At 46.8% G+C, this 21,343-nt stretch overlaps 1 protein-coding gene across 3 annotated transcripts; it reads right to left on the reverse strand.

Annotated features, from left to right (window-relative positions):
• Positions 1-1,476: 1,476 nt before the first annotated feature.
• On the reverse strand, positions 1,477-20,935 carry LOC129864111 (inactive phospholipid phosphatase 7-like). Of its 3 annotated transcripts, none has more exons than XM_055936715.1 (3): positions 20,652-20,935; positions 19,735-20,236; positions 1,477-2,972 (listed from the first exon to the last, which is right to left on the reverse strand). In XM_055936715.1, exons 2-3 carry the CDS (start codon positions 20,210-20,212, stop codon positions 2,584-2,586), a joined length of 867 nt encoding a protein of 288 aa, XP_055792690.1. In that variant the 5' UTR covers positions 20,213-20,236; positions 20,652-20,935; the 3' UTR covers positions 1,477-2,583. The 3 variants fall into 3 exon arrangements, with proteins under 3 accessions (XP_055792690.1, XP_055792687.1, XP_055792691.1); XM_055936712.1 differs by having other exon boundaries at positions 20,355-20,935; XM_055936716.1 differs by having other exon boundaries at positions 19,735-20,454; positions 20,652-20,934.
• Positions 20,936-21,343: the final 408 nt, after the last annotated feature.

A 21,343-nucleotide genomic window follows, 5' to 3' on the forward strand; every position in this document is an offset into this window, starting at 1 on the left:
TACAATTCACTTCTTGACTGAGGGACCTTACCATCAAATCAAATGTATTTATATGGCCCTTCTTACATCAGCTGATATCTCAAAGTGCTGTACAGAAACCCAGCCTAAAACCCCAAACAGCAAACAATGCAGGTGTAGAAGCACGGTGGCTAGGAAAAACTCTCTAGAAAGGCCAAAACCTAGGAAGAAACCTAGAGAGGAACCAGGCTACGAGGGGTGGCCAGTCCTCTTCTGGCTGTGCCGGGTGGAGATTATAACAGAACATGGCCAAGATGTTCAAATGTTCATAAATGACCAGCATGGTCAAATAATAATAATCACAGCAAGGAGTCATCATGCCAGGTAGTCCTGAGGCATGGTCCTAGGGCCCAGGTCCTCCGAGAGAGAAAGAAAGAGAGAATTAGAGAGAGCATACTTAAATTCACACAGGACACCAGATAAGACAGGAGAAGTATTCCAGATATAACAAACTGACCCTAGCCCCCCGGCACATAGACTACTGCAGCATAAATACTGGAGGCTGAGACAGGAGGGGTCAGGAGACACTGTGGCCCCATCCGATGATACCCCCGGACAGGGCCAAACAGGAAGGATATAACCCCACCCACTTTGCCAAAGCACAGCCCCCACACCACTAGAGGGATATCTTCAACCACCAACTTACCATCCTGAGACAAGGCCAAGTATAGCCCACAAAGATCTGTGCCACATATCATTGTCTGTGTGGTTTAGAGAGATGAACACTATTATTGCACACAAAGTGAGTCCATGCAATTTATTATGTGTCTTGTTAAGCACATTTTTACTTATTTAGTGTGCCATAACAAAGGGGTTGAATACTTACTGACTTATTACATTTCAGCTTTTAATTTTGTATAAAAAATAAAATAAAATGGAAAACATGATTCCACTTTGACATTATGGGGTATTGGGTGTATGCCAGTGAAATCAAAATGCAGACTGTAACACAACAAAATGTGGAAAAAGTCAAGCGGTGCGAATACTTTCTGAAGGCACCGTAAACGACATTTTCCCATTTGCTGAGACAGATTATCCCTCCTTTGTTCCTGTCCTTCTTCCCCGTAAAAGGGGAGACACGTGTGGCTCAGCTCCTTCTCTGAGTGTATGTAAATGGTGAGAGGCTGACCATGCAACTTTGTGTTTGTGTGTGTGTGTGTGGTCAGCTGTGATACATGTATCTCAATGGTTTTTCCCTGAATAAATAAGGAAGCTGTTGTTTCAGCTTCATTACTGATGAGTAACTGCAGACAGTGAGGCATATTGATGGAGTGGAGTCATGTAAATCAATGGTTTTCAGGTGGTGGCTACCAATCAATTTTGTGGTCAATGAGTCCAAATAGAGCCATTACTTGGGTTTAGCACATTGACATGTTCTTAAAAGCATCCACCACAATCAAAAAATGAATGTCACACGCACGCACAAGCACACACAGAAAAACAACAATATACCATAAGTCATGGCAAATGGTATATTTATGGGCATGCATAAACAACGCAGGAAAGACATCCACATCTTATAAAGACTATCCAGCCATCTTCTTAATTTAGCAAATTAGACTGGATAAATTCAAACACTGCATGAAAAGATGACTTTCTTGTCATCCTTGTACAAAACAAAACATGCTGACTTGCACTAATTCAATATCACATACATACATACATATATACAGGTTCAACCCAATTAAATATTTTTTTGCTAAAGCAAAAAGGCTACAGCTTAAATAGTTTGGTTCCCAAGTCCATAATATCACAACAAAAATAAACAACCAAAAGAGATAGCAGAAGACCAATAAATGAAATACATGAAGGCATACAGTAGGTAAAAAAGCCTTTGATATCGGGTATAATTCATTTTTTGTACATGCCATTCAGGACTTTACCCAGCAAAGGTTTACTCAGTGACTTTTACCCTCCAAAAGACATTACATTTGACTCACAAAGGTACACACATAAGAAATCTTGCATGGAGGCATACAAAACACACATAAGCACACACACAATCACCCATATACACACACATGTCACAGTATCAATGGTAACCCCAAGCCTGATGTACTGTAGATGACTTCACACAGACGTTGTTCAGTTACTCAGTGAGGCATGAAATCAGCACCATAAACTAACTGTGTCTATCTGCTTGGTTAATGCTTAGATTGCAGCAGAGAAGGCAAACAATGTGGAATATACAACATACAGAGATCTATGATGAAACCGCTTGCCTTAAACTAATCAAAACTATCTTTTGAAACTTATTTGGATAGGATAAATATTTAACCCTGTAGCAAAATCCCTGATCTTCTAGACAACAATCATGTTTTTGTTTAACACATACAGCACAATTCAATGACAGCAAAAATCTATTTACATTTGGAGTCCAGTCCACCTGTTTCTCAAAAATGTATAGTTTAAACAAATGATAGTTTCCAGCAGAAAAATACAAACATCATTGAAAGGAAATCAAGATAAAGCCTATACGTAGGTCTAATGCAGCCTTTGACAGTAGGCCTTGATCAGGGAAAACTCTGTTCCAGATCACATCAGGAAGAACTCCTGGCCCTGTGTTCAGTAGAAGGAGCTCCAGCTGAGGGTCCCTATAGAGATGAGGGTTTGACAGGCGCTGGACGACAGCCACACCGTCTCCACCAGGCTGAAGTGCAGAAGGCCCAGGGCGAAGCCGCACGCCATGTCGGTCAGATGGTGTCTACCCAACAGCACCCGGGACATGCCCACCAGGAAGGCCCAGAGCACCAGCAGTATGCGAAGAGGAACGGCCAGGACCAGGTGGGAAAGCAGGAACTTGGACACCATTGCGGCGCGGCTGGCGTGGGCCGCTGGGAAGGAGTACACATCCATGACACAGTAGTCCAGGAATCCCGGACTCATCTCCCAGGGTCCTTTGCGTTTGATCAGCTTCTGGACTCCGGCCACTGTCATGACATCAAGCAGGAGGGCTGAGGAGAGAAGATGTTGCATGAAACAGCCAAACTAAATCAATTAACCACAGGTCAGTAAACCACAACACACAATATCTCCAGTCAAAAACCCATGGTGACCAATTAGCTTGTAGTTCGTGTAATTCGCTCTATATCTGTTATAGGGCTAAGCATCAGTGATGAAGCAACGAGGCAGGCCAGGCGGTAACCCAGCAATGACACAGTGGCTTGTAGCCCTTTCCTGCAGTCAAATGACCTTGTGGTCTCATGGATGGAATGTTATTCATATTTTTCACAATTAATAAACATTATTTTTTGGAATCTGCAGAAAATCTGGTGTTTCTATGTCAAACAGTTTTGATATATTTCAGTCTTCTGTGATGTACACTACCGGTCAAAAGTACTCATTCAAGAGTTTTTCTTTATTTTTACATTGTAGAATAATAGTGAAGACATCAAAACTATGAAATAACACATATGGAATAATGTAATAACCAAAAAACTGTTAAATTAATATATATTTTATATTTGAGATTCTCCAAATAGCCACCCTTTGCCTTGAAGACGGCTTTGCACACTCTTGGCATTCTCTCAACCAGCTTCATGGGGTAGTCAATTGGAATGCACAGGTGTGGCTTCTTAAAAGTTATTTGTGGAATTCATTTCCTTCTTAATGTGTTTGAGCCAATCGCTTGTGTTGTGACAAGTTAGGGGGGTATACAGAAGATAGGCATATTTGGTAAAAGACCAAGTCTATATTAAGGATAAGCACAGCTCACATAAGCAAAGAGAAACGACAGTCCATCATTACTTTAAGACATGAAGGTCAGTCAATACGGAACATTTCAAGAACTTTGAAAGTTTGTTCAAGTGTGGTCGCAAAAAACATCAAGCGTTTTGATGAAACTGGCTCTCATGAGGACCGCCACAGGAAAGGAAGACCCAGAGTTACCTCTGCTGCAGAGGATTAAGTTCATTAGAGTTACCAGCCTCAGAAATAGCAGCCCAAATAAATGCTTCAAAGTTCAAGTAACAGACACATCTCAACATCAACTGTTCAGAAGAGACTGCGTGAATCTGGCCTTCATGGTAGAATTACTGCAAAGAAACCACTACTAAAGGACACCAATAATAATAAGAGACTTGCTTGTGCCAAGAAACACGCACAATGGACATTAGACTGGTGGAAATGTGTTCTTTGGTCTGGAGTCCAAATTGGAGATTTTTGGTTCCAACCATTGTGTCTTTGTGAGAAGCGGTGTAGGTGAACGGATGATCTCCGCATTTGTATTTCCCACCGTAAAGCGCGAATGAGGAGGTGTTATAGTGTGGGGGTGCTTTGCTGGTGACACTGTGATTTATTTAGAATTCAAGGCACACTTAACCAGCATGGCTACAACAGCATTCTGCAGTAATACGCCATCCCATCTGGTTTGTGCTTAGTGCGACTATCATTTGTTTTTCAACAGGACAATGACCAAACACACCTCCAGGCTGTGTAAGGCCTATTTGACCAAGAAGGAGAGAGATGGAGTGCTGCATCAGATGACCGGGCCCCCACAATCCCCCGACCTCAACCAAATTGAGATGGTTTGGGATGAGTCAGACTGTAGAGTGAAGGAAAAGTAGCCAACAAGTGCTCAGCATATGTGGGAACTCCTTCAAGACTGTTGGAAAAGCATTCCAGGTGAAGCTGGTTGAGAGAATACCAAGAGTGTGCAAAGCTGTCATCAAGGTAAAGGGTGGATATTTGAAGAATCTCAAATATAAAATATATTTGGATTTGTTTTAAAAAAACTATTGGTTACTACATGACTCCATATGTGCTATTTAATAGTTTTGATGTCTTCACTATTATTCTAGAATGTAGAAAATATTCAAAATAAAGAAAAATCCTTGAATGAGTAGGTGTTCTAAAACTTTTGACCGGTAGTGTATATAAACTCAAAATGGAATGCATTCCAACTCTATATCTGACATGTACAGGTGTCTTCTTTTTTGAAAGGCCATAACCATGTGTGTGAAGTGTTTCAGACTACCAAGAAACACTCTGTGTGGCCCTGATTTAGCCCACTTTAGTAAAAGGTTAAGAAGAGCCAAGAGTTTGTGGAACAGGTGCGCATCGCTACATCCCCTCTCTCTTCCCTGTGTGTGATCAGAATGTATAAGCCTCTGTGCTACAGCATCCCAATCGGCCACATTATCAGGCTAGCAGCCCAGTTACTCTCTAAATAGGTCTGGAAGCTAGCACAGAACTGAGAGCACCTAGCTTATAGTTCAGCTTTGGCTTACTGTATGTGCACTTGGCTATCTGTGTAGTGATTCGATCTGAGGCGATAGTCGCAGAGAGTTTTTGCAAGTGAAATACTGAGATACAAAGGTTTCAGGTGGAAAACGTTTCTAATAAGAATGGAAAAGACTTGAATAATATAGATGTACAGTATAATAGACTTACTTATGATTGGGTGTGATAGATCATTATTTATTATTTGGATATGACTAACCTACAGTACTTGATCCCGTCCTAAAGTGTCTCTTTTCAATCTCTTTTTAGCAGCATCCAACCCTTTTTGTGCGGACCAAAATATCCCCACCTTTAATTCTGATTACCCGGCTTCCACCCCACCCTGTGGAACCTGTCAGGACTCAGGATTCAGACATTGATGACACTGTCTCCTTCCTATACACCCACACACACACATAACACCCTAGTTCTATTGTAAAGTAGACTTCTAGCAAATTAGAATTCACAGTTTTCACAGACCATTAAGATTTGGGAGTTGGTGGAATGAATGAGGGAGGGAGAGATGGTGGAAATGAAGGAAGGAAAGATAGGAAGGAGTTAAGGATGGAAGGATGAAAAAGGAAAGTTGAGGAAATTGAAAGAAGGTAGAGAGAGGGGAATGGACAGCATGGAAGTGAGTATGAGGTACCTTGGGGGTCATTCTGGGACAGTGGGGACACAGTGCTGAGCTGCCAATGAAAGTCAATGGTGCCAGCTACAGGACCCAGCTCTGCCCCCTGATATAGCCCACCTCAGCACTACTGAAGGTGAGGGAGGAGGAGAGCCAAGCCACGGATTTCACCAGCCTAGAGTCAATGTTATCTATGATGCACTTCCAAGCTAAAAATATGTACACTACTGTTCCAAAGTTTGTGGTCACTTAGAAATGTGTCACGTTCCTGACCTATTTATGTTAGTTTGTTATGTGTGTTAGTTGGTCAGGACGTGAGGTTGGGTGGGCATTCTATGTTTTCTGTTTCTGTGTTGGTTTTGGGTTGCCTGGTATGGCTCTTAATTAGAGGCAGGTGTTTGGCGTTCCTCTAATTAAGAGTCATATTTAGGTAGGCGTTGTCACAGTGTTCGTTGTGGGTGATTGTCTTCCATGTCTGTGTAATTGTTTGGACCATACGGGACTGTTACGGTTTGTTCGGTTTGTGTAGTCTAATTGTCCTATTCGTGCGTTCTTCTTGTTTTATGTGAGTTCGTCGTCTAGGTCTGTCTACACCGTTTGTTGTTTTGTTAGTTTAGTCATTTTCGTGTTTTGTTAAATAAATTATGTCGTTAAACTCCACTGCGCCTTGGTTCGATCACTACTCCTCCTTTTCGGTAGAAGAGAAGGAGGACCGCCGTTACAGAATCACCCACCAATCCAGAGCCAAGCAGCGGAGTAAATGGAGTAAGGGACAGGAAAAGAAGGAGGAATGGACTTGGGACGATATATTGGACGGGAAAGGTTGCTACACATGGGAGGAGATCCTGGCTGGTAGGGATCGCCTCCCATGGGAACAGCTGGAGGCACTGAGGAGAGCAGAGGCTACCGGAGAGAGGAACCGGAGTTATGAGGGAACGCGTCTGGCACGGAAGCCCAAAAAGCCCGTGAGTAACACCCAAAAATTTCTTGGGGGGGGGCTAAGAGGTAGTGGGCCAAGAGGTAGTGGGCCAAGGGCAGGTAGGAGACCTGCGCCCACTTCCCAGGCTTACCGTGGAGAGCGGGAGTACGGGCAGGCGCCGTGTTACGCAGTAGAGCGCACGGTGTCTCCTGTACGAGTGCATAGCCCAGTGCGGGTTATTCCACCTCCCCGCACTGGTAGGGCTAGATTGGGTATTGAGCCAGGTGTCATGAGGCCGGCTCAACGCGTCTGGTCTCCAGTGCGTCTCCTCGGGCCGGCATACATGGCACCTGCCTTACGCATGGTTTCCCCGGTTTGCCTACATAGGCCGGTGCGGGTTATTCCACCTCCCCGCACTGGTCGGGCGACCGGGAGCATTCAACCAGGTAAGGTTGGGCAGGCTCAATGCTCAAGAGTGCCAGTACGCCTCCACGGTCCGGTATTTCCGGGGCTACCTCCCCGCCCCAGCCTAGTACCTACAGTGCCTACACTACGCACTAGGCTACCAGTGCGTCTCCTGAGCCCTGTTCCTCCTCCACGCACTCTCCCTGTAGTGCGTGTATCCAGTTCGGTGCCTCCAGTTCCGGCACCACGCACTAAGCCTCCTGTGCGTATCCAGAGCCCTGTACACACTGTTTCTTCTCCCCCTACTAATCCTGATGTGCTTGTCCTCAGCCCGGTGTCACCAGTGCCGGTACCACGCACCAGGTATAGAGTGGGCTTTGAGAGTACAGTGTGCCCTGTCCCTGCTCCCCGCACTAGTATGAAGGTGCGTGTCCTTAGCCCGGTGCCTCCAGTTCCGGCACCACGCACCAGGTCTACAGTGCGCCTTATCCGGCCAGAGCCATCCGTCTCCCCAGCGCCATCTGAGCCATCCGTCTCCCCAGCGCCATCTGAGCCATCCGTCTCCCCAGCGCCATCTGAGCCATCCGTCTCCCCAGCGCCGTCTGAGCCATCCGTCTCCCCAGCGCCGTCTGAGCCATCCGTCTCCCCAGCGCCGTCTGAGCCATCCGTCTGCAATGAGCCTGCAAAGCCGCCCGTCTGCCATGAGCCTGCAAAGCCGTCAGCCTGCCATGAGCGTCGAGAGCCGTCAGCCTGCCATGAGCGTCGAGAGCCGTCAGCCTGCCATGAGCGTCGAGAGCCGTCAGCCTGCCATGAGCGTCGAGAGCCGTCAGCCTGCCATGAGCGTCGAGAGCCGTCAGCCTGCCATGAGCGTCGAGAGCCGTCAGCCTGCCATGAGCGTCGAGAGCCGTCAGCCTGCCATGAGCGTCGAGAGCCGTCAGCCTGCCATGAGCGTCGAGAGCCGTCAGCCAGCCATGAGCGTCGAGAGCCGTCAGCCTGCCATGAGCGTCCAGAATCGTCAGTCAGCCAGGAGCTGCCCTTCAGCCAGAAATGGCTATATACCCAGAACTGCCCCTCAGTCCAGAGCTGTCTCTCTGTCCGGAGCTGCCTTTCAGTCCGGAGTTGCCCCTCTATTATGATCTCCCTCTCTATCTTGATCTACCTCTTTATTCTTATCTATCCCTCTGTCTTGATTTATTCCTCTGTCCCGGTGCTGTCCCTGTCATGGATGTTACAAAGAGGATTTTGTGGGATATGGGTGGACATTTTTAGGGGTAGATGGAGGTTGGGATTGACTATGGTGGGGTGGGGACCTCGCCCGGAGCCTGAGCCACCACCGTGGTTAGATGCCCACCCAGACCCTCCCCTAGATTTTGTGCTGGTGCGCCCAGAGTTCGCACCTTATGGGGGGGGTTTATGTCACGTTCCTGACCTATTTATGTTAGTTTGTTATGTGTGTTAGTTGGTCAGGACGTGAGGTTGGGTGGGCATTCTATGTTTTCTGTTTCTGTGTTGGTTTTGGGTTGCCTGGTATGGCTCTTAATTAGAGGCAGGTGTTTGGCGTTCCTCTAATTAAGAGTCATATTTAGGTAGGCGTTGTCACAGTGTTCGTTGTGGGTGATTGTCTTCCGTGTCTGTGTAATTGTTTGGACCATATGGGACTGTTACGGTTTGTTCGGTTTGTGTAGTCTAATTGTCCTATTCGTGCGTTCTTCTTGTTTTATGTGAGTTCGTCGTCTAGGTCTGTCTACACCGTTTGTTGTTTTGTTAGTTTAGTAATTTTCGTGTTTTGTTAAATAAATTATGTCGTTAAACTCCACTGCGCCTTGGTTCGATCACTACTCCTCCTTTTCGGTAGAAGAGGAGGAGGACCGCCGTTACAGAATCACCCACCAATCCAGAGCCAAGCAGCGGAGTAAATGGAGTAAGGGACAGGAAAAGAAGGAGGAATGGACTTGGGACGATATATTGGACGGGAAAGGTTGCTACACATGGGAGGAGATCCTGGCTGGTAGGGATCGCCTCCCATGGGAACAGCTGGAGGCACTGAGGAGAGCAGAGGCTACCGGAGAGAGGAACCGGAGTTATGAGGGAACGCGTCTGGCACGGAAGCCCAAAAAGCCCGTGAGTAACACCCAAAAATTTCTTGGGGGGGGGCTAAGAGGTAGTGGGCCAAGGGCAGGTAGGAGACCTGCGCCCACTTCCCAGGCTTACCGTGGAGAGCGGGAGTACGGGCAGGCGCCGTGTTACGCAGTAGAGCGCACGGTGTCTCCTGTACGAGTGCATAGCCCAGTGCGGGTTATTCCACCTCCCCGCACTGGTAGGGCTAGATTGGGTATTGAGCCAGGTGTCATGAGGCCGGCTCAACGCGTCTGGTCTCCAGTGCGTCTCCTCGGGCCGGCATACATGGCACCTGCCTTACGCATGGTTTCCCCGGTTTGCCTACATAGGCCGGTGCGGGTTATTCCACCTCCCCGCACTGGTCGGGCGACCGGGAGCATTCAACCAGGTAAGGTTGGGCAGGCTCAATGCTCAAGAGTGCCAGTACGCCTCCACGGTCCGGTATTTCCGGGGCTACCTCCCCGCCCCAGCCTAGTACCTACAGTGCCTACACTACGCACTAGGCTACCAGTGCGTCTCCTGAGCCCTGTTCCTCCTCCACGCACTCTCCCTGTAGTGCGTGTATCCAGTTCGGTGCCTCCAGTTCCGGCACCACGCACTAAGCCTCCTGTGCGTATCCAGAGCCCTGTACACACTGTTTCTTCTCCCCCTACTAATCCTGATGTGCTTGTCCTCAGCCCGGTGTCACCAGTGCCGGTACCACGCACCAGGTATAGAGTGGGCTTTGAGAGTACAGTGTGCCCTGTCCCTGCTCCCCGCACTAGTATGAAGGTGCGTGTCCTTAGCCCGGTGCCTCCAGTTCCGGCACCACGCACCAGGTCTACAGTGCGCCTTATCCGGCCAGAGCCATCCGTCTCCCCAGCGCCATCTGAGCCATCCGTCTCCCCAGCGCCATCTGAGCCATCCGTCTCCCCAGCGCCATCTGAGCCATCCGTCTCCCCAGCGCCGTCTGAGCCATCCGTCTCCCCAGCGCCGTCTGAGCCATCCGTCTCCCCAGCGCCGTCTGAGCCATCCGTCTGCAATGAGCCTGCAAAGCCGCCCGTCTGCCATGAGCCTGCAAAGCCGTCAGCCTGCCATGAGCGTCGAGAGCCGTCAGCCTGCCATGAGCGTCGAGAGCCGTCAGCCTGCCATGAGCGTCGAGAGCCGTCAGCCTGCCATGAGCGTCGAGATTCGTCAGCCTGCCATGAGCGTCGAGAGCCGTCAGCCTGCCATGAGCGTCGAGAGCCGTCAGCCTGCCATGAGCGTCGAGAGCCGTCAGCCTGCCATGAGCGTCGAGAGCCGTCAGCCTGCCATGAGCGTCGAGAGCCGTCAGCCTGCCATGAGCGTCGAGAGCCGTCAGCCAGCCATGAGCGTCGAGAGCCGTCAGCCTGCCATGAGCGTCCAGATTCGTCAGTCAGCCAGGAGCTGCCCTTCAGCCAGAAATGGCTATATACCCAGAACTGCCCCTCAGTCCAGAGCTGTCTCTCTGTCCGGAGCTGCCTTTCAGTCCGGAGTTGCCCCTCTATTATGATCTCCCTCTCTATCTTGATCTACCTCTTTATTCTTATCTATCCCTCTGTCTTGATTTATTCCTCTGTCCCGGTGCTGTCCCTGTCATGGATGTTACAAAGAGGATTTTGTGGGATATGGGTGGACATTTTTAGGGGTAGATGGAGGTTGGGATTGACTATGGTGGGGTGGGGACCTCGCCCGGAGCCTGAGCCACCACCGTGGTTAGATGCCCACCCAGACCCTCCCCTAGATTTTGTGCTGGTGCGCCCAGAGTTCGCACCTTATGGGGGGGGTTTATGTCACGTTCCTGACCTATTTATGTTAGTTTGTTATGTGTGTTAGTTGGTCAGGACGTGAGGTTGGGTGGGCATTCTATGTTTTCTGTTTCTGTGTTGGTTTTGGGTTGCCTGGTATGGCTCTTAATTAGAGGCAGGTGTTTGGCGTTCCTCTAATTAAGAGTCATATTTAGGTAGGCGTTGTCACAGTGTTCGTTGTGGGTGATTGTCTTCCGTGTCTGTGTAATTGTTTGGACCATATGGGACTGTTACGGTTTGTTCGGTTTGTGTAGTCTAATTGTCCTATTCGTGCGTTCTTCTTGTTTTATGTGAGTTCGTCGTATAGGTCTGTCTACACCGTTTGTTGTTTTGTTAGTTTAGTAATTTTCGTGTTTTGTTAAATAAATTATGTCGTTAAACTCCACTGCGCCTTGGTTCGATCACTACTCCTCCTTTTCGGTAGAAGAGGAGGAGGACCGCCGTTACAGAATCACCCACCAATCCAGAGCCAAGCAGCGGAGTAAATGGAGTAAGGGACAGGAAAAGAAGGAGGAATGGACTTGGGACGATATATTGGACGGGAAAGGTTGCTACACATGGGAGGAGATCCTGGCTGGTAGGGATCGCCTCCCATGGGAACAGCTGGAGGCACTGAGGAGAGCAGAGGCTACCGGAGAGAGGAACCGGAGTTATGAGGGAACGCGTCTGGCACGGAAGCCCAAAAAGCCCGTGAGTAACACCCAAAAATTTCTTGGGGGGGGGCTAAGAGGTAGTGGGCCAAGGGCAGGTAGGAGACCTGCGCCCACTTCCCAGGCTTACCGTGGAGAGCGGGAGTACGGGCAGGCGCCGTGTTACGCAGTAGAGCGCACGGTGTCTCCTGTACGAGTGCATAGCCCAGTGCGGGTTATTCCACCTCCCCGCACTGGTAGGGCTAGATTGGGTATTGAGCCAGGTGTCATGAGGCCGGCTCAACGCGTCTGGTCTCCAGTGCGTCTCCTCGGGCCGGCATACATGGCACCTGCCTTACGCATGGTTTCCCCGGTTTGCCTACATAGGCCGGTGCGGGTTATTCCACCTCCCCGCACTGGTCGGGCGACCGGGAGCATTCAACCAGGTAAGGTTGGGCAGGCTCAATGCTCAAGAGTGCCAGTACGCCTCCACGGTCCGGTATTTCCGGGGCTACCTCCCCGCCCCAGCCTAGTACCTACAGTGCCTACACTACGCACTAGGCTACCAGTGCGTCTCCTGAGCCCTGTTCCTCCTCCACGCACTCTCCCTGTAGTGCGTGTATCCAGTTCGGTGCCTCCAGTTCCGGCACCACGCACTAAGCCTCCTGTGCGTATCCAGAGCCCTGTACACACTGTTTCTTCTCCCCCTACTAATCCTGATGTGCTTGTCCTCAGCCCGGTGTCACCAGTGCCGGTACCACGCACCAGGTATAGTGTGGGCTTTGAGAGTACAGTGTGCCCTGTCCCTGCTCCCCGCACTAGTATGAAGGTGCGTGTCCTTAGCCCGGTGCCTCCAGTTCCGGCACCACGCACCAGGTCTACAGTGCGCCTTATCCGGCCAGAGCCATCCGTCTCCCCAGCGCCATCTGAGCCATCCGTCTCCCCAGCGCCATCTGAGCCATCCGTCTCCCCAGTGCCATCTGAGCCATCCGTCTCCCCAGCGCCGTCTGAGCCATCCGTCTCCCCAGCGCCGTCTGAGCCATCCGTCTCCCCAGCGCCGTCTGAGCCATCCGTCTGCAATGAGCCTGCAAAGCCGCCCGTCTGCCATGAGCCTGCAAAGCCGTCAGCCTGCCATGAGCGTCGAGAGCCGTCAGCCTGCCATGAGCGTCGAGAGCCGTCAGCCTGCCATGAGCGTCGAGAGCCGTCAGCCTGCCATGAGCGTCGAGAGCCGTCAGCCTGCCATGAGCGTCGAGAGCCGTCAGCCTGCCATGAGCGTCGAGAGCCGTCAGCCTGCCATGAGCGTCGAGAGCCGTCAGCCTGCCATGAGCGTCGAGAGCCGTCAGCCTGCCATGAGCGTCGAGAGCCGTCAGCCTGCCATGAGCGTCGAGAGCCGTCAGCCAGCCATGAGCGTCGAGAGCCGTCAGCCTGCCATGAGCGTCCAGATTCGTCAGTCAGCCAGGAGCTGCCCTTCAGCCAGAAATGGCTATATACCCAGAACTGCCCCTCAGTCCAGAGCTGTCTCTCTGTCCGGAGCTGCCTTTCAGTCCGGAGTTGCCCCTCTATTATGATCTCCCTCTCTATCTTGATCTACCTCTTTATTCTTATCTATCCCTCTGTCTTGATTTATTCCTCTGTCCCGGTGCTGTCCCTGTCATGGATGTTACAAAGAGGATTTTGTGGGATATGGGTGGACATTTTTAGGGGTAGATGGAGGTTGGGATTGACTATGGTGGGGTGGGGACCTCGCCCGGAGCCTGAGCCACCACCGTGGTTAGATGCCCACCCAGACCCTCCCCTAGATTTTGTGCTGGTGCGCCCAGAGTTCGCACCTTATGGGGGGGGTTTATGTCACGTTCCTGACCTATTTATGTTAGTTTGTTATGTGTGTTAGTTGGTCAGGACGTGAGGTTGGGTGGGCATTCTATGTTTTCTGTTTCTGTGTTGGTTTTGGGTTGCCTGGTATGGCTCTTAATTAGAGGCAGGTGTTTGGCGTTCCTCTAATTAAGAGTCATATTTAGGTAGGCGTTGTCACAGTGTTCGTTGTGGGTGATTGTCTTCCGTGTCTGTGTAATTGTTTGGACCATATGGGACTGTTACGGTTTGTTCGGTTTGTGTAGTCTAATTGTCCTATTCGTGCGTTCTTCTTGTTTTATGTGAGTTCGTCGTATAGGTCTGTCTACACCGTTTGTTGTTTTGTTAGTTTAGTCATTTTCGTGTTTTGTTAAATAAATTATGTCGTTAAACTCCACTGCGCCTTGGTTCGATCACTACTCCTCCTTTTTGGTAGAAGAGGAGGAGGACCGCCGTTACAAAATGTCCTTGTTTTTGAGAGAAAAGCAAGTGTTTTGTCCATTAAAATAACATAAAATTGATCAGAAATACAGTGTAGACATTGTTAATGTTGTAAATGACTATTGTAGCTGGAAATGGCTGATTTTTAATGGAATATCGACATAGGCGTAAAGAGAACCATTATCAGCAACCATCACTCCTGTGTTCCAATCGCACGTTGTGTTAGCTAATCCAAGTTTAGCATTTTAAAAAGGCTAATTGATCATTAGAAAACCCTTTTGCAATTATGTTAAGCAATAAAACTGGCCTTCTTTAGACTAGTTGAGAATCTGAAGCATCAGCATTTGTGAGTTCGATTACAGGCTCAAAATGGCAAGAAACAAAGAACTATCATCTCAAACTCGTGAGTCTATTCTTGTTCTGAGAAATGAAGGCTATTCCATGCGAGAAATTGCCAAGAAACTGAAAATCTCATGCAACGCTGTGTACTACTAACTTCACAGAACAGTGCAAACTGGCTCAAACCAGAATAGAAAGAGGAGTGGGAGGCACACCCCGGTGCACACCTGAGCAAGAGGACAAGTACATTAGAGTGTCTAGTTTGAGAAACAGACACCTTACAAGTCCTCAACTGGCAGCTTCATTAAATAGTACCCACAAAACACCAGTCTCAATGTCAAAAGTGAAGAGGCGACTCCGGGATGCTGGCCTTCTAGGCAGAGTTGCAAAGAAAAAGCCATATCTCAGACTGGGCAATAAGATGGGAAAAATAACACAGACGTTGGACAGAGAAAGATTGGAAAAAAGTGTTACGGACAGACAAATCTAAGTTTGAGGTGTTCGGATCACAAAGAAGAACACTCGTGAGACGCAGAAAAAATTAAGATGCTGGAGGAGTGCTTGACGCCATCTGTCAAGCATGGTGGGGGTAATGTGATGGTCTGGGGGTGCTTTGGTGGTGGTAAAATGGGTGATTTGTACAGGGTAAAAGGGGTCTTGAAGAAGGAAGGCTATCACTCCCTTTTGCAACGCCATGTCGTGGATGGTGCTTAATTGGAGCCAATTTCCTCTTACAACAGGACTATGACCCAAAGCACAGTTCCAAACTATGCAATAACTATTTAGGGAAGAAACAGTCAGCTGGTATTCTGTCTATAATGGAGTGGCCAGCACAGTAACCGGATCTCAACTTGAAGTCAAAATGAAGCGAGATAGAGATGCTATTGTGAATGATACTGCATTCACAGCTGCCTTAATCAGGATGGTTGTTCAAACATGGTGGTTCCCTATCCTATCCAGGATCACTATTAATGACCTGAACAATGACCTGAACATTGCTACAAACACAATAGCCCAAACTTTACCAAATTAAACAGATTATAGACTGAACACAATATAGATTTAGTCCACAGATTTGCAGTGTTTTTCTGAGTAATCACTCTACTGGTATAACACACACAACCCTCCCACACACATCAGCCCAAAGCAACCAGGCATCCAGCACAGGAGTTACAATAGAATCCCTCAAGATTTCAGGTGTCGAAAGGGACATGGTGAATTCACTGGTATGAACCAGCCCATATTGGAAGCCCACAGAGAGTGAGGAACACCCGTTTAATGTCCCATCCGGAAAGACAGCACCATACACAGGGCAATGTCCCCAATCACTGCACTGGGGCATTGGGATATTTTTTTAGACCAGAGAAGAGTGCCTCCTACTGGAACTCCAACACCCCTTCCAGCAGCATCTGGTCTCCCATCCAGGGATCGACCAGGACCAACCCTGCTTAGCTTCAGTGGCACATACCTGAATGGGAACAATGTGTGTATACTACTTTTGTGTGTATAGTACTTTTGAACTCACACAAACACACACACACACACACACACACACACACACACACACACACACACACACACACACACACACACACACACATTTAAACTAAATTTTTCACAATTCCTGACATTTAATCCTAGTAAAAATCCTGGTCAGTTAGGATCACCACTTTATTTTAAAGAATGTGAAATGTCAGAATAATAGTAGAGAGAATGATTTATTTCAGCTTTAATTTCTTCATCACATTCCCAGTGGGTCAGAAGTTTACATACACTCAATTAGTATTTGGTAGCATTGCCTTTAAATTATTTAACTTGGGTCAAACTTCCCACAAAAAGTTGGGTGAATTTTGGCCCATTCCTCCTGACAGAGTTGGTGGAACTGAGTCACATTTACATTTTACATTTAAGTCATTTAGCAGACGCTCTTATCCAGAGCGACTTACAAATTGGAAAGTTCATACATATTCATCCTGGTCCCCCTGTGGGGAATGAACCCACAACCCTGGCGTTGCAAGCGCCATGCTCTACCAACTGAGCCACACGGGACCAGTCACATTTGTAGGCCTCCTTGCTCGCACACGCTTTTTCAGTTCTGCCCACAAATTTTCTATAGGATTGAGGTCAGGGCTTTGTGATGGCCACTCCAATACCTTGCCGTTGTTGTCCTTAATCCATTTTGCCACAACTTTGGAAGTATGCCTGGGGTCATTGTCCATTTGGAAGACCCATTTGCGACTAAGCTTTAACTTCCTGACTGATGTCTTGAGATGTTGCTTCCATATATCCACCATATTTTCCTACCTCATGATGCCATCTATTTTGTGAAGTGCACCAGTCCCTCCTGCAGCAAAGCACCCCCACAACATGATGCTGCCCCCCCAGTGCTTCACGGTTGGGATGGTGTTCTTCGGCTTGCAAGCCTCCCCCTTTCTCCTCCAAACATAATGATGGTCATTATGGCCAAACAGTTTTTTGTTTTTGTTTTTTTGTTTCATCAGACCAGAGGAAAAAGTACAATCTTTGTCCCCATGTGCAGTTGCAAACCGTAGTCTGGCTTTTTATGGCGGTTTTGGAGCAGTGGCTTCTTCCTTGCTGAGCGGCCTTTCAGGTTATGTCGATATAGGACTCGTTTTACTGTGGATATAGATACTTTTGTACCTGTTTCCTCCAGCATCTTCACAAGGTCCTTTGCTGTTCTGGGATTGATTTTCCCTTTCGCACCAAAGTACGTTCATCTCTAGGAGACAGAACACATCTCCTTCCTGAGTGGTATGAAGACTGCGTGGTTCCATGGTGTTTATACTTGCGTACTATTGTTTGTACAGATGAACGTGGTACCTTCAGGAGTTTGGAAATTGCTCCCAAGGATGAACCAGACTTGTGGAGGTCTACAATTGTTTTCTAAGGTCTTGGCTGATTTCTTTAAATGTTTCCATGACGTCATGCAAAGAGGTACTGAGTTTGAAGGTAGGCCTTGAAATACATCCACAGGTACACCTCCAATTGACTCAAATTATGTCAATTATCCTATCAGAAGCTTCTAAAGCCATGACATAATTTTCTGGAGTTTTTCAAGCTGCTTAAAGCTTCTTAGGGACAGCCCCCTTCTTTTAATTTCGCCAAAATGATATACCCAAATCTAACTGCCTGTAGCTCAGGCCCTGAAGCAAGGATATGCATATTTCTGGTACCATTTGAAAGGAAACACTTTGAAGTTTGTGGAAATGTGAATTGAATGTAAGAGAATATATCACAATAGATCTGGTAGCAGAAAATACAAAGAAGAAAACAGTATTTTTCTTCCACCATCTTTGAAATGCAAGATTAAGGGCACAGTTCTAGATATATCGCTCTCATTGTAATTCTGATAGTGTCCACAAGATGGCAACAGTGTTTGTGCAAATTTTCAGATGGATAACTTGAAGTATGAACTACAAGACTTTTAGTGTGAATTCGCCAGGTACATTTGGGCAAATTGTGAAGGAGACATTCGCTTTCATATTACATTTTCTGCAAGAATATTGTCAGATCTGTATACTTGGACTTTCATTTAGCTTTCCATGTATTAGTAGCCATATTATAAGTTCAACATTTGCAAAACAAACAGTTTTCATAAATTCATACCTCTGAATATCCTTATAATTTTTGTCCGAAATTTAAAGGCAGGTAGCTACATTTTATGACATGTACATGGCTATCTAGCTAGCTTTGTTTGACCCAGATTGGTGCATATTTGACAAATATACAGTCGTTCAAGTGATGGACGCCAGCGTCATCGGCGTGCCATGAAGGAGTTGCTCTCTGACCAAATATGGTGTCCTATAGGATATACTACACCCCTAATGACATAGTGAAGTCTTGTTACCTTCTAGGATCTCTGAAGAATACATACGAATGTGATTTGAGTTGTTGAAACAATGTTTAGGGTGATATTTTCACAGATTCCTTTCTTTGCAAATTGAACGAGTGGAAATACAAAATCGATCGTACATGCTATATGGACCTTTTTAAGATATGAAAAAGGATTTTATCTAACAAAACAACACTTCCTGTTATTTCTGGGACCCTTTGGATGATAAATCAGAGCAAGATTTCAGAATGTAAGTACACATTTCACCTTTAGAGGTGAATTTATCAAACCTATCGCGGTGAAAAATATGTTTTGTTGTTAGGAACTCTCCTCAAACAATAGCATTTTTTCGCAGTAACAGCTACTGTAAATTGGACTGTGCAGTTAAATTGACAAGAATTTAAGCTTTCTGACGATATAAGACACTTATATGTTCCAACATTTGTTGTTTCTCTAAATTCTGCAATCTTGACAAAACACGCTGCATGATTTACAACTGTCCCTTTGACGGAACAACGATCCATCATTTTCGGGCATTTTCCAAGCTGTTGAAAGGCACAGTCAACTTAGTGTATGTAAACTTCTGACCAACTGGAATTGTGATACGGGGAATTATAAATGAGATAATCTGTCTGTAAACAATTGTTGGAAAATGACTTGTGATATGCACAAAGTAGATGTCATAACCCACTTGCCAAAACTATAGTTTGTTAACAAGAAATGTGTGTAGTGATTGAAAAACAAGTTTTAATGACTCCAACCTAAGTGTACTCTATGTAGACTTCCCACTTCAACTGTAGGTTGATTTCATTACCGCTAGTTAGAGAAATCTGTTACATTCGCATTACTATAGCTAATGTAGGGAAAACACCTATTAAGGAAGTAAGTATAACCAAGTATATTTACTTAAATGAGGTCATTTGGAAAATTATTCCACTGTAGATTTTGCACCAGCTGCCATAGTGGGGATAAGAAGTGCTATGCTTGACACTGATGATAATGACTTCACTGAGTCTTTCGATGTAGGCCCCTGGCTTGGTAAAATGTCTACTTATAGTTCTTCAGTCCAAAGTAAACTTGTGATATGTGGAGCCTAGTATCTGTTCCCCAGGCCTGCTTCTGTGCTGGGTGAAAGAGAGAGGGACCATGAAGGGATAGGATTTCCTAATTACCTGCTTCTGATCCTCTACCATGGGATGCTTTAACTTCTGGTGGACAATGACATATTTTAGTGAGAAGCATTAACAGTTAACAATTATGGCATAAATATTAGCCTATTTACATGGGTTATATAGGCCTAATACAGGCCCTGGGATAAGGAAGTAGAGATGTGATCATATCAGTAGACTGCCTAGCCTATACCTATTAATTAAAAAATGCATGCATCGATAGACACACTATAGCATAATAACAAAACCATTAAAGAAGAGCTGAATCATATGTGTACAATTAAATAGCTGAATTATTACACAATGTGATTTGAGTAGAGTGAGGCGTGCATTTACCAAGTAATAGATTGACCAAGACCTCTTGTCCCGCCAGCGTATTACTCCTTGTCAGACACACAATAGTGCCAATGATCCACGTGATGCCGTGTCCCGTGAACGCAAGTAGGGTGACCATGGAACGAACCGTGCCCCAAGACGACGACGTGTAGGCGCAGACCCCCAGGCGCTTGGACAGACAAATGTCAATGGCGAGGAGGGAGCTCATCGCTATCCCCTTGAAGGAAGGGTTCAGCTGGATACAGTCCTCCTCGGGCAGTTTCGTGGGCTCTTTCCGGTCCTTGCTGGCACTGTCAGTAGGTTCCTGCGGGTCGCACGGCAGGCTTGCTTGGTGTTTGGGTTGACCAGGTCGCCTTGAGTTTCCCCGGCTCTCCGAGTTGCCACTCCAAAGGGGCTGGTTCAGGGGTATGAACTCGGGTCTGCTCATGATGTTGTTCCGATTCCGCGTCCTGGACCTAGAACTCGGAATTGCGGGCATTTTGGGTTGGTCCCACTTCGCCACCTTGGTGAAAAAAGTTACTGTATTACGTTTCAGAAGGTCAATTTCTCGTTTTAACCACGAAGGCTAAATATCCAAAGCTAAGCTCTGTCGCCCTCTCCTTCCCCCACTGCGTCCCTACCAGATATATTTAGGCCTGTTGGAATGCGCGCTGCCCATGCTGCTGTGTTAAGCCTACAACCGGATCCATGCAGGCACAAAGAGGCTTGACTGGCATCTGCCTGGGCCAATCAAACGAGATACAATCTACAGTGAAACATCATCAGCATTTAACATGTCATAAACTAAAATATACGACCATCAGCAACTAACATGGAATGGCATAATGTTTTGATCCTGAACGGCAGAAACTAAATACACTGGTTTTACTTTGTCTGTTATGCTCAACGACAAAGACACATTTTTGTTATCGTCTTACCAGGCCAATGTATAAGAATGGGCTATCGTTCACGAATGGAATTTGGAGAACGCGTCAAGGAATTCTTAGTTAGACAGATACACTGTAGCCCCGATACTATTAAAGTCAATCAAGGAACAAGCATCCATAGTCAGCTCGGCGAGTCATTCAGTATTTACAAAAGAGGAGAGCTCTTTCGATAGTCAGTCGTTTTCCGTGGACATGACGTAGCCTACGCACAGTCCCACTTCCTCCGCGCTCATCTACCGACGCGCTCTTCCAGATGGGAGTTCTCCAAGGTGCTTAAATGGACAGCGACAGAGACGCTCTCAGCACGAACCAAAATAGAAGAAAAGAAAAACAACAAACATTCAATTATGAAAACTTACTTTATCCTATAGATAATAAAAGGGGTTTTCTCAGGAGCATTCAAATTAGCCCTACATTTAAATGATTTATTTTGTTATTGAATATTCACCCATTTATATTTTATAATTGGTCATGCATTCAAATTGATGTGAGTTATAGACTATAGCCTATTACATTGCTCAAAAATATTCAATTAAATTAGGGCTATTCACTTCACTTTGACTGATGGAAGTAGGCCTATTATAGCCTGAATTATGTGTCATTTAATAAACATAGCAAAAAAGCCCATCACTACATTTCCCAGAATGCTTGCAATGGTGAGGGGAAGTGTCGTCTCAAAGGTA

The sequence above is a fragment of the Salvelinus fontinalis genome, chromosome 10 (assembly GCF_029448725.1).
Source record: "Salvelinus fontinalis isolate EN_2023a chromosome 10, ASM2944872v1, whole genome shotgun sequence".
Lineage (NCBI taxonomy): Eukaryota > Metazoa > Chordata > Actinopteri > Salmoniformes > Salmonidae > Salvelinus > Salvelinus fontinalis.